The following is a 17044-nucleotide window of genomic DNA, read 5'->3' on the forward strand; positions in this document are numbered from 1 at the left end:
GCCTGAGATAACCAGCCAAAAAGAGATAATCAAGTAACAAGTCTGTCTAACCTGTTGTATTTTGGGTAAACAGACACTCCTTGGGGTAAAAAGCAGAAGTCACCCCTGCACATGTGTGCATCTGAGGGGAAATCAATGAAGCAGCTCTACTGAAGATTAAAAATATCTGTATTTTGGCATTTTATAGCGACTTGTCAAGCCTGAAATGCCCAAATGTTAATAGATCAAGTCCAAGCACACTTGAAGCCTAAATGAAGAGCATCTCCCCAACATTTTTTACTGCTTTCCTGTTCTGAAGGGAGAAGATTTCTGCAGCGAAAGCTCTTTCCATCTCAAAAACAACCGCGAGTTAAATCTCAGATTCTGGGGCTTCCTTCTCACTCCCAGGCTCCTCACTGGAGATATTTACACCCATCATATGTCTTTAGAGACCACTCTGTTTGGTTCAAGCCTGCTGCAGACACACAACACTTTATCTTACAGATGTGGCAAAGATTGCTTGACAAAAACTAAATCATGCGCCCAGCACTATGAAGGCATCAGAGGATTCCCTGAAGTCCAGAGGACAAATTTGCTGAAGTCCTGAGTTACAGACATTCCATCCACACCAGGCTGGGACAGTGAAACCGTACCCCAGCCACCTACTCACTGTCAGCAATGTCTGACAGGCACAGCAGGGCATTCTGCACAGCAGCCAAAGTCTTCCCTGGCCTCTTCACAGTCCCAAGAGCCCTCCCAACCCCTGACACCACCCAAAACCAAGCCTATTTTCTTCCTTCCCTCCCAAGTGGTCAGCTTGGTAGCTACACTTGAACAGTGGCCTATGTGAAGCCAAAAGCTTGTGGTCAGTTGGAAAGAAAAGATACTTAGTGCCTCCTGGATGTACAGCTTGCCTCCAACACTGCTAGTACCAGCGCACTCTTCTTAGCAGTTGTCTGTTTGTCCTAAAGCAAAGCAAGATGTAAACTATTTCCAAAGAATCTATTCAGTGAGTTTCCAAGCTTGTTTCAGGCAGATTGAGGGTATTAAAAATCATAATTCCTACAAGGCTGACAAAACTCTTCCAATCATTTATCTTTTGATATATAATGGTATCTTCCTGTAACTTTTTCCCAAATTGGCACAGGAAGCCTCTCCATCCCGAGGTTAATTAATGAGTCATCCTGGCAAAAATGGAACTTTCCATTATGCTACAAGTGTTTTCAGCTCTTAACTGGTACTATTGGTGATATGCTATCAGCAAAGAAGATAAGAGCTGCCCTGTACAATAAGAGCCAAGGGGCAAATAGGGGCATTGTGGAGATGCACAACATTATAATCAATGAAGACCCAGACAGCAAACAAAAGACAATTCTGAAGATACTATCTAATTAATGTTTAAGGATTAAACTGGCTTTTGCTGGGAGATGGTGATCAGGCTTAGCAATATAAACAACACAGAGTCCTAGCAAAAGGTCATTCCTTTCTGCATTTTGTTTAAGTGCAGTGTAATGACTTCAGGGTTGCTGTAGTGCAAGGAATTCAATCATGTTACAGGAGAAAAAAAGGCAACAGAAGCATCTAGTCCACAAGTTATTTAGACAGAAGATATCATTATTCTATTTTTAACTCCAGAAAAAGACTATGAAGGCATAATCAAAACCAAAAGAAGAATTAAGTTCTTCTGGGGAAAACAACTCTGTTTGAAGGGCAGAAATCTAAAGCTTACATAGTAGGTATCTAGATACAAATAAACAAGAAGCCTCAATTTGAGATTATTCTAACATATTAAGATTGGGCTGTCTCTTTGACCCACTGTAATCAATGTTAGCTTTCCTGACTCTACTGAGAAGTCAACCAAGTCCATAATCCCCAGAGCTACCTTGTGAGCTCAGCAAGGTATTATCCTAGAAGGGAAAGCAAGGAAAATTGGCCTTCCCAACCATGCCACCCCCAAACCCATTTTCTTTCTTCCCTCCTAAGCAGCCTACTGGGTAGTTTTGTCTCAAGAGCTTCCTATTTAATACCCTATTGATTTATTCAAGAGAATCAGCCCTGGCCAATTAATTTCTTGGCTCATATTCTCGTGTCCACCATGTACCTTTTCCAAAAAAGGTAAACAGTCTTCTTCCAATTCCAGAGCAATTGAAACCTCAAAGAAGAGTATCTGTTTTCATGTTTCTTGTTGTCTTTTCTCCAAATCTGATTAACAACCAAAGCTCTTGGAGAAAATTGCCTTAGCTTGAGATTAATAATTTTGAGCCAATAAAATGTGTCTTGCCAATGGCTGTCTGCAACTGCTCTGCAAGTGCTGGCACACTGCTGCAAAAACTCTTTCTCAAGTTAGCTGTGAAACAGAAACAGAGAACTCACGCGCTAATACAAGCAACTTAAACATCCTACCAGGCTTTCACTCTTCTCCAAAGGCTGCCACTACCACTAGCACTGACAATTTACACTGGAAACAGCTCCTAAACTGTTGGAGTTGCCAACCCAGTGCATTAAAACAACTTAAAGTCATCACTGGTTTTCTTGAATAAACTAGGCCAGAAACTGTGGCTGTCAAAAACTGCTCCATAGGTCAGCCATTCCTGCCACAGACAAAGCAACTTGTGGAAAGAGGAGCAGAGTCAACAGCTGGGTTTTGTAACACCCTCTGTCATCTGAATTTAAATCATCTGTGTCTGAGTCAACACCCTATGTGACAGATGACTATTATTCAACTCTTCATGATCAGCAGAGGCAATTCCAGCATGGTACAGTCAAACCCACCATTTTTCAGGAAATGTTTTTAATTACCTACAGCTACATACAACATTTTAAATTAAAACCAAATAAACCCATTGTATTATACAAGTAAATCTTAGTGAATTGGAAGTAAAGCTTTTGGTTACAGTTAATATGGAACAAAGATTCTAGACATGAAACTCAGCCATAGTTTTTTAAAAAATACATAGTTAAAAGAAAGTATCCAACACCAGTAACAAGATTAACACCATCACTGAGACCAAAACACTTAACTGAAAGGCAAAAAAAAGGCTCCTGGAAAACAGCTGTTGGAAAACTATCAAACAGTAAGGTAAGGTCAGTTTGGAGCCACCTCCTACCTGGTTATTCTATTACAAATCAAGATGGGGCAAGCACTTTCAGTCTTTCACAGTAAACCACTTTCAGCTTCTGTCATGTTAAACCCTGTCAGTTTTGATGCTATATGCTGCATGTCTTGTAGTTCTTACATATAAGTACAATTCCAATTTAAAGACATAGTTTCAAAACAAAATTAAGAAGTCTAAAACTCCTCTGAACTTCCAGAGGTTTAGCACTTCCTGAAATGTTACTTGTGCAAGGGTTTAACATTTGTCAAAGCTGTTCAGATAACAATTTACCAAAAGGAAGAATTGTAGATTTTTTTCTTAAAGATACTCCTTAAAATTCTAAACATTGTATGCCTTTTACTTACATTAGTTTTTATTACAATGCACTTCACTGGTAAGTGAAGAGCAAAACAAGTGGCCCATCACTGCAACATTTAGCCAGTGGGGAATCTAACAACCCAGAAGGGGGCACTGCCCACAATGCCCATAAGGCAATATATAGGTAGAGGCAAAAAAGCTGTTTTATCAATAAACTGTCATGGCTATAGTGTAACAGTCTTCCAGTGGAGTTCTTGTCTCCATGTAACATGTAGCATGTTTCCCTCCCTCTGGTTTTACCTTTCCACAACACTGCCTGGAAAACCTTCTGGACAGGTGCATGTGGCTGCAGGAGAGCAAAGAAACTGGCTCCTCCAACATCCACAGTCTTGGAAGGAAGGGGGACAAAGCTTACAGTCCTAGATTGCCTCCTTTTGGCACTGAAACTTGTTTTATATGCAAGCTAAACCTTGAAACAAGGTTTTGGCACTCAATTTTCCAAAAGCCTGATTCTGAAAAAAACTAACAGGGAAGTGTGTAACAAAATAAACAGTACAAGTAGCTCTTTCTGATCCTTGTCCCATGCATTAGATACAATTTCCCATGGATCCAGAAATCTGTGTGGGAGAACATGCACTGGAACAGATTGCCCAGAGAGGATGTGGAGTTTCCCTCACAGGACATGTTCCAGAACTGTCTGGACAGAATCCTGACTTATGTGGTCTAGGGGTCCTGCTGGAGCAAGAGGTTGGACTCTTCCAACCTTATCCATTCTGTGATTCTGTAATTTACTGATACAACACAAAGGAATTAACTAACAGAGAAAAGAAAATAAAAATTTCCTACTCTGTTTTAGCAGTGTAACATAGATTTAGTGTCACTTCCTGAATGAAAATTTTCAAATTTCATAAATTTGCATAGAAGTGACAAGCATCGGTTAATAGCTTTCTGAGGATACTGTGCCTGTGAACTCCACAAGTTTGACTCAATTTCTAAAGGCAAGCATTCCTGTTCATCTCCCTCCCCTTTAAACTGGTTTATGTATCTGGTCTAAATTAGAACAGCTTCTGGAATAAGTCAGAATTTATATGAACATTCATAGCACTACAGAGCACTCCATTACAACCTGAGATTTCAAAATTGGTTTTTGCCCATCTTTAAAAACTTGTTCCAAATCCCATTGAAAGGCACTAAATAGACAGAACATTATTTAGATACTTGAAAGAAAATACCTCCCTGTGGCTGTAACTTCTTCCATGAATCACTGTCACAGTTAACATGATAAACTCATCACTATTTCCGACTTCTTGGTATGTAAAGAAACCAACAGCCTTTTATAAACTAATTTAAGTGTCTCCTTAATTGCATTTGAATTTGAATAGATGCCATTTCCTAACTCATGCTCTGAAAGGAAGTCACTCCTGTATACTATATCCAGAAAAATATATCAGTGCTCAGAAGCCACAGGAATTATTTTTCATGTAAGTAATTTTATTTCCTGCTATGATTCAGTCCACGCAATGTAATGGGCTTTTTTGGCTAAATCCATGAATATCAAATTGTACTATAAAACATAATTTTGAGGATTAGCTATTAAAGATCCTTTCTGTCAAAAAATAAACATTTCAGGGCACTTGAGACAAAAAATGCATCACATCACAATACCCTGTTCTGTCATAAGCAAGTGCCAGTGGCCAAAGTTTGCACAGACTATTGTTGGACACACAGTAGCTGCTGTTTGCCTTAACAATTGCCATATTATTGCAGCTCCACTCATTGCTGCTGTACCAAGATGAGATCCTACACGAAGCCAAATTCTACTTTACAACAGTCAACTATTTTTTTTGCCTCATTTTCTAGGTAAAAAGAGAAGAACATTGCACACACAGAAATTAGTACAAACATGGTTGTAATACAAAAATAACATTATGCAATGAAAAACGTTGTTGGTTTTTTTTCAATAAAATAATTTAATATTTTAAAGTCTAGCTTTACATTAGCAAACAGTTGGTATCTCACATTCTACATTGTTTCCCCTTTTTGCTAGGAGACATATCTGCAATATTTTCCCACTGCAATGTCTCTTTTTGGGATATCACTAGGAAATCAAGTCTTTAGTGTTACCTTTTTGTCAAATTTTCCTTTATTGTACATGTAGGAAATGTTCCCTATTTGACAGGATGATATATTTTTCAAAGTAATTGTCGAAGGCATAAGAAACTTTCTGGTTATGCATAGAATATAACCCAAATTGGGTCTGATGGCTGGCCAGCCAGCCATAATTTAAAAAAAAAATTTTCATATTACAGAATGAGTTATTTGGTCCCAAGATTCCAGAGCTGATCAGAATCACAAGAGAACACAAAGTCCATTCTGGAAAAAAAAAGGCTCCTGGGAAACAGTGAAAGAAAATCAGGATTTATGGAAAGAAAAGCAGCAATACATGTGGGCTTTCTGTTCAGACATTTTTTGGTGCCAGTATTGACTGAGAGCAATACTGAGATGCAAAGCTATCTTTATCCCTTAATAAATTTCTAATCCTAGCTACTATGTGAACTAATGCAAATTTGAAAGCCACAAACAAAAAGAGCAAATCAGCTCATGACTGCTACACAAGAGGAAAAGGTCTAATTACCATCTGGAGGAAAAGCAACCATGGTGCAGCATTTGCAAGACATGCTTTCATGTGATTTAACTAAAGCTTCTAATAGCTATCAGATGGAGGGGGCTCCACAAGTTTGAAATAATTTGCTTTGTGTTCATGTACAGCTTTGATCAAATAAATCTCGTTTCAAATGAAATATAACCTCAAATTATTAAAATTGTTAGAAGGAATAAAGCACTATAGCTAAGAGTAGTAGTATTTTAAAGGATATTATTATTATTAAAAAAAAAAGTGTCCTAGATGGACTTAGTGCTGTGTGGTTCTGTGTAAGGTTGTAACAATCGTCACAATATGGAGAGAACTTTTATTAGACTAAGTATTCTATGAAAAAAATGCAACTATCCAGCAGTGCAGCTCGGTAGTTTAATATTAACTGAAAATTCCTATAAAATGAGCTTTTTGAGTTAAATACAAACCAAAAAGTGTGCAGCCTTCTTGAAAAGCTTTATCATGAGGATCTGAAGTTCTTAATTGCATTAGTCAATTAATCAAAGAGAATCAGCTATGAAAGTTTCAAGTTATTGACGCATTCCATTAAATCTGAGGTTTGCTTCTCACTCCCCTACAAAGACATATGACTATTTCTGAACCTCAGTCTTGAAGAGGGTTTCCTTGCACATCAACTGGAAGCAATAAGAAAAAAACCATTTTTTTGCTATAGCTCCAATAAAGTCAACATGTTAAAACTTGAATGCTTTTGATATACCATGTTTCCAAGAAATAGTGTTGCATTATTTGCTGGAATATCTGATCCTTATTCAAACTTTGATATTTATATTATTGCTTTTTCCCCTGCCATTTAATTTCAGATAAAGTCTATTCAATAAAACATCACAGGTTTACTTGGAAACATTCAGGTAATTTGGCAATTTTTACATTTGCTCTGTCATCATTCCCAGAAGTGTTGCTGACATCAAGAGAAATGCACTCCAAGAGTTCTGCTGGCAATGGAGTCTCCATAGGTAGGAAGAACTCCCATTATATGTTGCCAGGAAAACTCGCCTCACACAGTCAAATACTGTGATAAAGATAAGTGTCTAAAATGGGGAAGGTAAATTGCCCTGTGAAAATACATTTCCCCACTGACTGCTGAAAAAGTATGGCCAATTTAGATTAAACACACAGACTTTTCTGAAGCCAAAATTAGATCAATCCTATTCCTAAACATTTTAATATTCAATGTTTTTTTACTGCAAACATTGAGCTATATCCTTGTATGTTGAAGCTTCCAAATGCCACATGTTTCTATGGCAATTCTTAGATTAACTGATCCTACAGTAAGGCAGTAAAAAACCCCAAACCATATAATAAATAGTAGTATACCCAGGTTATTGATAGGAGCCTGAGTATTGATTCTGGCTAAGATATGGGCAAGCTTTTGAGTGTCCAACCTCTGGTATTATAATTTTTTCCTGTTTGTATTATTTATGACTGAACTATTCCTGTTACTCATATCATAAATGTTCATAAAATACTGAATACAGAACTAAGTCTCTTTTTGTGCTTAGACTGAAATGAGCCCAATACAGCACAAAATGGTAACTTTGGGAACAGATCAGAGGAGAAATGGCAGAGCTGATGAAAAAAATGCCACCACACAACTAGAAAATATCAATAAAAACATGGGGTACATTGATTAAAGAAAACAGAAAGGACAGTGCTGAGTGCCAAAGGTGACAGACAGATTAAGACGGATGAAACAAGAATTACACTCCAGATTTAACCACAAACAAGCCACCTGTGACCTTACAGCAGTTCAATGAGCTCAATCACCAGAAAGAATTTTGAAGATCAGTGAAAGCGTGGGTGGACAGAAAGTCAAGACAATATAAAAATATACCATTAAATATTTTGAAAGAACTGAAAACAGAATGTAGGACTGCAGCAAAAGGGCAATAAATCTTGTGAAGAACACATTTCAAATTAAATTTCTGAAGTGTTTACTTTCAATTAAGAGAAATTGGAGCAGTTTAAAAGAAACAAAGAGGGAGTTGGGAACAATGGCAAGTGTAAGTGATTGAGTAAATGAGAAAGGATGGTGATATTAAGCAGCAGGAAGTATAAAGGAGATTTCTAAGTCACAAAGAGATGAAAAAAATTGTCATAAAGAGTTTACAGCTATTTTAAGCCAGTATATTCGATGCGCAATCAAGATAGCTCTTTAACATTTTGACTTTAACATCTTCCTCTGACATTTAAAGGAAGCAATGAATTTTCAAAAAGCATTACTTTAAATTCCTAAAGGAAAAATTTTAATATAATTCACTTTTACCTTTTTATCCTTACCATCTGGAAACATTTACAGTCACTAAGAACTGCTGCTATCAGGAACAAAAAAAAACCCCACACACACAAAATCCAGGCTTCATACAGCCTCCTCCAAACCAGGAAGTCACAGCAAATTGGGAAGGATTTGCTACTAGCACTTAACCTTCACCTTATGGAGTTTATTTTCAGGAATGAGTGGCAAGCTGTAACTCCAGAGTGAAAGAATAAGGAAAAAAATGAGAGGGAGTCATAGTTTTCCTTTTCATATATCCTGGTTTTATCTTGAATTACTTGTTCAAGAGTAAGAAAGAAGAAGTTAAAAGCAAAGCCTTATCACTAGATTAAGTGCTCCTTTCTCATACCAGACTTTCATCTTATATTTTCAATGCTATATGAATGAAAAGCTCTCTGGAACAGGAAGACTGTGTTTATACAAGTCTAAAGCAGCACACATGCAGTACCTGCTAACGTTCAGTCATTGGTAGGATGGCACCAACGTTGTGCTCTGAGCCTCTGTTGTCACACACGAACTGACCCAGGCAGAGATGCTGTGTGTGAACTCTGCATAGCCCGACGTTTGTAACAGGGCTGAGGCAGAACCAGGCACTGCTATCCCAGCCTACAACTGCCGGCTCAACTTCTCTTGTTCACATATAACTTACCAAATTTTCTTTTAGTTTTGCATTTCTTTCCAGTTATTACAAACTCTAACACTCATACATAAACACCCCCATGTCCCCCTCCCACTTCATTGCCACTAACCCTGGGCTAAAGAAAAGATAATCCTGCCTCAATACAAGGAATTTATGCTATGGCTTTGGATTCCTTTTTCCCCCCATCCTCTATCAACCAGTCAGTTTAAATAAACCTACAGAAATTAGTCCCAAAGCACTTTTTATCCAACAGAAAGCAAGTTAAAATCAAAATATTAAATTATAAATTTTAACGAAAATTATTATTTAAGCCATCATTGTATTTTAATATCCAAATCAAAGCTATCATCCCATCTGAAGGGGCAAAAGAAAAATTATAGAGAAGAAAAAGAAACTGATCTTTAAAAATTAAGATATGAGAAGCTAAATTGCTGCTGGTAACACTCTCTTGGTTATTGTATTTAATTCAAACTATCTGAATGAAACTTGCCTATGAAATTAATAGGTGGAGCCAGCCAGGCAGATCACCCAAGATAAGCAGATCCTTGGCGTTGCAGTTGTTTCTTGTTTTTGCCCTCACACATATAAACAGCCAAGGTTTTAACACCCTCCTGAACATCTTTACCTCTTGTGGCAGAGCTGTCAGTACAAGGAACCCATAAAGCCGAATATCATTTTTGAAAAACAAACGCTGATTATTACAACAAATCAGTTTAGCAAGAGTACTTGAAAGGCTCTCTATTCATAGGGTGGGACTACCCGTGAAACTGATTTTATACAGTTTAAAGAAATTGACTCATGACAGAACACTGTTGTTCGATTCATAAATGCTTTGTGTCAGGGGCATTTCAATGCCTCATTATTATTACTGAATTTACACACGGACTATCCTCCTCATATAGCAAACTACTGTCACGCTAATAAAATGGTCTGGGGAATGATGCACACCACAGGCTTGATCTTCAGAAGCTCATCATGCAGCTTAAGCTAATGGCAATTGCAGGCACTCAGGTTCATACGAGGATACGGCATCACACGATTTTCCCTGGGTGTTTGTCTCACTGTCAGATGTCTCTGAGGTCTCAGCATCGCCTCAGCTGCTGCTGGATCGACTTGCAGCCTGTCACAGTCCAAACTCTGTGCCCAGCTCTGCTAATTGCCCCTAATCCAGGCAACGGGAACGCCTCTTGCTTTCAAGCGAGGAAACGCCCCGCAATGGGTGGCATGTACACAACACAACTATTAAAATACAATTATACTTCAGGGCGAGGAAAGAATCACTTGTGGCAAGAGAAGGTTGTGAGATAAGGAAATTCAGGCCTGTCCCAGTGATTAAATAAGATACCGAAGATACCAAACGGGCAGCACAAGAACATCGCACCCTGCTATGACAGAAGATAAACCAGCAGCAGGTTTAGGGATAGCACTGGACCACAAACAAAAGAAAGTTTTCCAACGTCGTCAGTTGCTGTCAACTCTTTCCTCAGAGCTCCACGTCCAAGCCCCAGCCCCCTCGGAGGCGCTACCTGCCCACACAGCGCTCCTGACACACAGAGGGAGCCCCAGGGCCCCTCGGCTCCCGCGGCGGCCTGGGGACTCAGGGCATCCAGCCAGCCCTGAGGGGAAGCTGCGCCCCGCCTAGAGAACATCGCGCTCTGCCACAGGGCTGGGGACACCCTCCCTGCACGGGACAGCGGCGCGGCAGGGAGAGGCGGGGGGGGTGTCCTCCGGAATCAGAGGATAAAGGGTTCCTCTAGCACACATCTCTCCCGTAACGGCACGCAACGGACTAAAGGGAAAGAGGACAGAGGGAGGGACGAGCACTCGATCCCCACGCCATCGCTGCCGCGCTGCTCTGAGCTACGGGGGGCGAAGGCGCCCCCCTCCATCTTGAGCCCGACACCGACTTACCCGCCCGGAGCCTCCGCGCGTTCCTATTGGCTGGGGCAGCCGCGGCCACGTCACGTGACAGGACAAGCCCCGCCTCTTCCCCCCGCCTGTGCCGGGCCCGAGCCGTTGGCGGGGGAGGGCCGCGCGCGTGCTGCCGGTGCGGCGCGTGCGCACGCTCCGGGGAGACGGGGGAGCGGTGGGGGCGCGCGCTACTGCGCGTGCGCCGGCGGCGGAGCGGCGGGAGGGGCGCGAGGCGGTTCCGGGAGCGCGGGAAGAGGGGCGGGAGCGCGGGGCGCACGCGCCGGCGGCGGGCGGGAGCGAGGGCGGAGGGGGCGGAGGTGCCGCCGGTGCCGCCCCGCAGGAAACGGAGCCGCCCGGGCCCCGCTTCGCGACAGGGCGAGGGAGCGAGCGAGTGGGAGAGAGGCCGGTAGCGAAGCGTCATTTTCCGCCGCGGTGCCACCCCGGGACGCCTCTCCGCGAGGACACCGGCCGGGAGCCTGAAGCCTGGAGCGGGGCAGCCTCCGCCCCTCCCTGCATCCGCCCCGTCCTGCGAGGCGGGACGTGATCGCTCCCCGCAGCCCGGCGCGTAGCAGCTGCCCCCTCCCAGCGGAGCCGTGACCCCTCCTCCGGCTCCGCCGCCGCCCGTCCCGAGGAGCGAGCCCGGCACTTGTTGCTGCCGCTATGGTGACCGGCCCGGCCGAATAGGGACGGCCGAGCCCGTCGGGGAGAGCAGCGCCGAGCCCGGCCCCGTTCGGGGCATCGCGGGGTGTTGTCTCTCCGCAGTGACGGCGCTTCCCGGGCGACGCCAAGACTTTGGTCTCCGCGTGGGAATCGCGCCCGGCATCACCTCCCGCGCCAGGTGGTCCCGGCGGGCGGAGGGGGCACCGCCGCCCGCCCCATCCCTCGGTTGCAGCCACAATGTCCTTCTTCAACTTTCGTAAGATCTTTAAGCTGGGCGGCGAGAAGAAGAAGAAACAATACGAGCACGTCAAGAGGGATTTGAACCCTGAGGAGTTCTGGGAAATCATAGGAGAGCTGGGCGATGGTGCTTTCGGTAAAGTGTTCAAGGTAAGGGCGGGCAGCGCGGCTCGCTTGTGTTCTCATAGCTGAGAAGTGACTCGCAGCGTTGCTGGTGCCCGCAGCGCTGCCCCGGGCTCCTGTCTGCCGGCTCCCTCTCCTCGGGATCCCTGCTGGCAGCGCCGAGTTCGGGACAACTTGGCTGGGGCGCTGAGCGCTGCGGGGGGACGGAGGCAGAGCGGGGCATCCCGGCGCCTCTTGGCCACGGAGCTTCGTGAAACTAAAGATAGAAAAGATCTATTAGGTCATTGTCCCGCCTTTGCTCCACCCTGCCCGCTGCTGGATTGCTCACTTCTCTGTGTTTTGGGTTTTTTTGGTACTCGTGTACAGTATGGCTGCTAACCTTGCAAAGACTGCATTTCCTTAGATCCGAAGTTCATACTTTTTTTTTTTTTTTTTTTTCCCTGTGCGGAAGGAACCCCATGAACAGTAAAACTGACTCCTGTGCTTCATGTGTAGTGCACAGAGCCAGGCTGTCATCGCTTTATTGGGCATTCTCCCATCTTGTTCCAAGTGGAGTTGAATTAAACAGCTGTGTTCTCCTGGCTTTCCCTGTGTGTCGGAATCCATGTGTTGGATCTCCTAACTTCTCTCAGTTGTTTGCTCTTTAAATCTTTAAGTGTACTGGTACAAGTAGGGTTTTAAAGGATGCTTATCTAGAATTTATCAGGCCAAATAGACTATAATGACATAATACAACCCTGCCAGTGTTTGACAAGACTTCAGCTTTCAGGCAAATCTTCAGCTACGTTGCCCCTTTTCTAATGCTCCGTGTTTGATTTACGGATAGCGTGGAAAAAACATCCTGGTGGATAAGTATGAGGTAATTGGGAGCTGACATGAATTGAAGCTCTGGAGCTGGTTCTGGAGACCAAGAAAAAATAGCATGAGAGGATGGCATTTACAGTCTTTCTGAGAGCTAATTCGGTCAAGAAACATATTTAGAGTACTGCATTTGAGAGTTTATGAAATCTGGGTACTCATGAAACTTGTGCTATTTTTGGTAGAAGTTATTTTAGGTTCTGTTGTGCTGTGGTGGTATCACCTGTTTGTATATTTGAGCAGAAGTGCCACAGTACGGTCAGAATGTTAGGTGGGGTCATTTCACGCAAGGAATCTGTGTCAATGTTCTATATTAAGAACATCTAGTTTATTTAGACGCTGGTGTAGTACACAGTCTCGATGGTGGTTCTTTTGTCATTTCTGAAGATTTGAGTTCTGGGGTTTTTTTTCTTAAAAGGCTGGGAATATGTCTGGAGTTGCTCTGTCATAAAGCCTGCTCACCACAAAAACATAGCATCCCTAACAGTGCTTCCAGAGTATTAAAGTTTTAATTTGAGCTTCATAGTGGAGCTTTGATTCCCATTTTCTGAAGATATGCCTCAGATAGAATACTAAATGTGTTTTCCGCTTCCCCCACGTGCACTTCCCCTCCCATCTTCAAACCTATTCTCACTTCATCTGTAGGCATGTCTGTATTAGCAGTAGTAGTTGAGGAAGGTGTCTGAGCACCGTATTTCAGTGTACTCTGTATACTAACAGGAGAATGTTTTCCAGTGGGATGTCACTTTTCACTTCGAGATTTAATTCTGATTGAAATGACAGAGTTCACTGTTGAAATTGATCGTAGGCAGAATTACAGAGGTGATTACTCTGGTCAACTTGTTGAAGTTGGCCCTTATGAGATTTAAAGGCAGTATTACTGGAAAAAAATTCCCCATAAGAAAAAAAAAAGAAAATAACTAGGTTACTGCATGCGTTCATCAACATTCTTTTTGTTTCCATCTAGTTTGAGAAGGAGGCTTACACTCAGAAACAAACTGTACTTGTGTTCCCACACCTGAGTGTGCTGCCCAAGAAACAGTGTGGACAGGAGGAAAGGTGTGTTAGGTTGTTCTTTCATGGATATACACCTCAAATGAGAAGCCGCAGGAATAGACTTTCAAGTCCTTCTCAAATTTTGAATTCAAGACTATAAGCCAGAACAAAGCTCTCAAGAATGCTTGAAGACTTTGTCTTTAGGTAATGGAAGTGTGGGGGTTGGGGCTTTCATTTTGTGTAATGGATTTTGTTTTATTTGCCAACGCCCCCATCTCCTCAGTGTCAGTTACATTTGCCAAAAGTACATTTGCCTTTGTTTAAGATCTTAGGATCTGTGTGTGACAGCGTTTTGGCAGAGGCATGTTAAAATGGAATTGCCATATAAATAAATGTTTGTATACTTTGAATTTCTAAAAAGTGGGTTAGTTGCTTGCTTGCTATGATTTCCCATGGAGGGGTAATTAGTTTAGTTGTGTAACTGATCTTCTGAACAAAGTGTCAAGTATTTAAGTAAAAACTCAAAACCAACTCTAAATGATTCTGACAGTACTGGAAGCCTCCCTGATTAAATTATTTACTTAAAAATGCTGTCCAGTGATTAATCATTTTGTGTACAGAAGTCTTAAAGGTATTGAAAACTTGTGATTCATTCTCCTTCTTTGCAATCAAGTACAATAATCAAGGATCTTGCTTTTTTTTTTTATACCTTAGCCAAAGTTCTAGAAGAGCTTATTTCCTTTGAAGCTGTTTGTTCCATTCTAAGGGTTTTTGAGTTCTGACAATTCATACATTTGTATTCACAGACTTGTAAGTAATGTTTAGAAATACTGTTTCAACTGCTGTTGCAAGTCTCTTGTGATCAGAGGAGCTCTGTAATTGCAGATTACTGATGGCAAAGGTTTATAGCCCTGTAGGACTTTTTATTCTGGCCCTTTTCAGGCTCTTCAAAGAGGCCACTTTTAGGCTGTTTTCCTTTTGCTCTTGGCTAATGAATAGTGGTGTGGATTTCTGTCCTTATACAATTTATAGATCCTTGCAGTACTTCAGTGTCAGAATTTTTTTCCAATATCTTTTATGTGCTCTTCATGGATTATTTAGAATTACTGAGTGGACTGCTAGAGTTCTGATAGACACTGGAGGCTGATTTCAGCTTTGAAATTTGGCAGTCAGACACAAAATTTCCTGAAACAAAAGAGGGACAGTTTGAAACTGCTCTTGATTTGATTAGGTTAAGTGCCCTGAAAAAACATGGCCTCTTATTGTAATTATATCAGTTTGCTTTAGAAAGTAGTTACATTATTATGTCATGTTGCTGTATTGTGTGTTCTAGTACCCTGTTGTGTCAAATCACAATTCTGTGCACATTGTAAACATTGCTTCAAGGTAGATCAGTGTGTTCATGACTTTCTTCAACTTTAAACTATTTTCTGAATTCCCAGAAGTAAATATTCAGATGATGTGGAAACAGACTTTTCAAATGCCTAATGTGATGTGTGGCTCTTTCTTGCTACAGATATCTGCATTTTCATTAATGATGTTTATCTTCCTCAGTTAACCTTTTGAATTAAGGAAAGTCTTGGGCCTTTAGTTCAGTAAATTTTGCTAGCCTCTTTTGGCAGTTAGCACATTGTACACTCATATACAAGCCTTACATTGCAGGAAGGCATTTTCATAGTGTCTAGTTGTTGTCATCTCTGAGCCCTTTACTAGAGGATACTCCTCCAAGAAATTAATGTACTTTTGGCCACGATTATGATTATTATGGGTACCATCTGCACAAATGTGCTAATTTTAAGTCTTCTGTGGGAACAGATATTATAGAGGTAAAACATATGTGGCACTATATGATATAAGACAGAGTATCTCTATATGGTATTTGTATATAGAGATAGTATGTATATATATATTTTTTTTTACTTACTATTAGTCCTTTGGTCTTATCTGGCTTGGAATTTCATTCTGTTGTCTTTGGTTGAACTGGAGTGTTCTGCCTCTTTATAATATCTCATTCATTACACTAAATCTAAAATGTCCGAAGCATTGTGTATACAACGTTGTCACAGGAGTTCAGAAAATAAAATTAAAACTTCATATGAAGTAACTAGCACAAGTTTTCCAACTCTGAGCAATTAACTGGTGCTTGGTTTAAAAAAAAAAATCTGTTTTTTCTTTATGTTCAGAGAAGAAATTTTGTGCAAGCTGATAACCCTAATCATGGTGAACAGCATTTCCTAATTACATTATCCTCTGAAAATTATAACTACATTAAGTGCTCATATTTACTTCTATTGGCAGTAGTGGCCAGTAAGAGCTCGTCTCTGGCTGGTCATAGTGGACTTTTGGCAACAGTGTTTCTTCAAGTCAAATAATCCAATGGTGTTCCTTCATTTGAGTTTTTGTATCTGTATTGGAAACTATCTTATCTATAATGTGCCTATATGACTTATAGGACAGCCTGGTTTTACCTTAAGGTCTTCTACAGCAGGTAGAAACAAATAAAATTTTTAACCAGTGATTTAATGAGACTGGACTGATTATATAATTTAATGAATGTGTGTTCTTAATTCCTTTTAATATTTAAATATGAACTGACTGCTGGTAGCTGCTTAGAAGTACTTTTTTGTGTACCACTAACATAGTAACTTATTTTCTAATCCTAGAAAATGCATTAATTAATCTGACCTAGAAAGAAATAAAGGACAGAGCAAGGAGAATTTATACTTTCTAACTTCTTTGTTCTAAATTCCTGCAGTTGCATATTTTAATTTGAAGTTATCCAGATTATAGTAATGGATTATGCTGCTTCCTTGGGTGGATATCTTTTAGATCTGTAACCTGGGAATCCCAAGAACAGGTTCTGACCACTTACTATATCTGAGCTTGGAGCACAGATATAGGCTTTGTTTTTTCTAGTCTTTATCTTTTTACTGATGTGGTGTCATTAGTTCCACTAATTCTTTAGAAGAATTTGGTAGAACTGTTGTAACTTGGCAGACATTCCTTTATGAATGATGTAGTTCCCTCTGGAAGGATGTTGCTTGAGTTTGTCTGAAGTCCTACATGTTTGGTACTAGTTGGAAGATAAACTCATATTTGAAAGCTTCCAGTCAAACACGGTGTTTCACAGACAAGTTTCATGTGGGTCTGCCATGAGCCCAGACCTGAAAAGAAATAGCAGGTGAAAATGTTCTAAATTGAAGTTCCATAGAAGTTCAGAAGAATGAATCTGTGGTGCAGAACTCTTGGCAATTTTGATTAAAATTGTTTGCTATACCAAA

The 17044-nt window shown here is 41.1% G+C and overlaps 1 protein-coding gene across 2 annotated transcripts in view; it reads left to right on the forward strand.

The window, feature by feature from the left end:
• Window positions 1-11181: 11181 nt before the first annotated feature.
• The window catches only part of SLK (STE20 like kinase), a 49566-nt gene continuing 43703 nt past the window's right edge, over window positions 11182-17044 (forward strand). For both annotated transcript variants that reach the window (XM_084210822.1, XM_084210823.1), the window contains exon 1: window positions 11182-11936. In XM_084210822.1, the coding sequence (XP_084066948.1) occupies window positions 11787-11936 (150 nt within the window). In that variant the 5' untranslated portion in view covers window positions 11182-11786. The remainder of the gene's footprint in view (window positions 11937-17044) is intronic.

This window comes from Fringilla coelebs, assembly GCF_963513975.1.
Source record: "Fringilla coelebs genome assembly, chromosome: 8".
Lineage (NCBI taxonomy): Eukaryota > Metazoa > Chordata > Aves > Passeriformes > Fringillidae > Fringilla > Fringilla coelebs.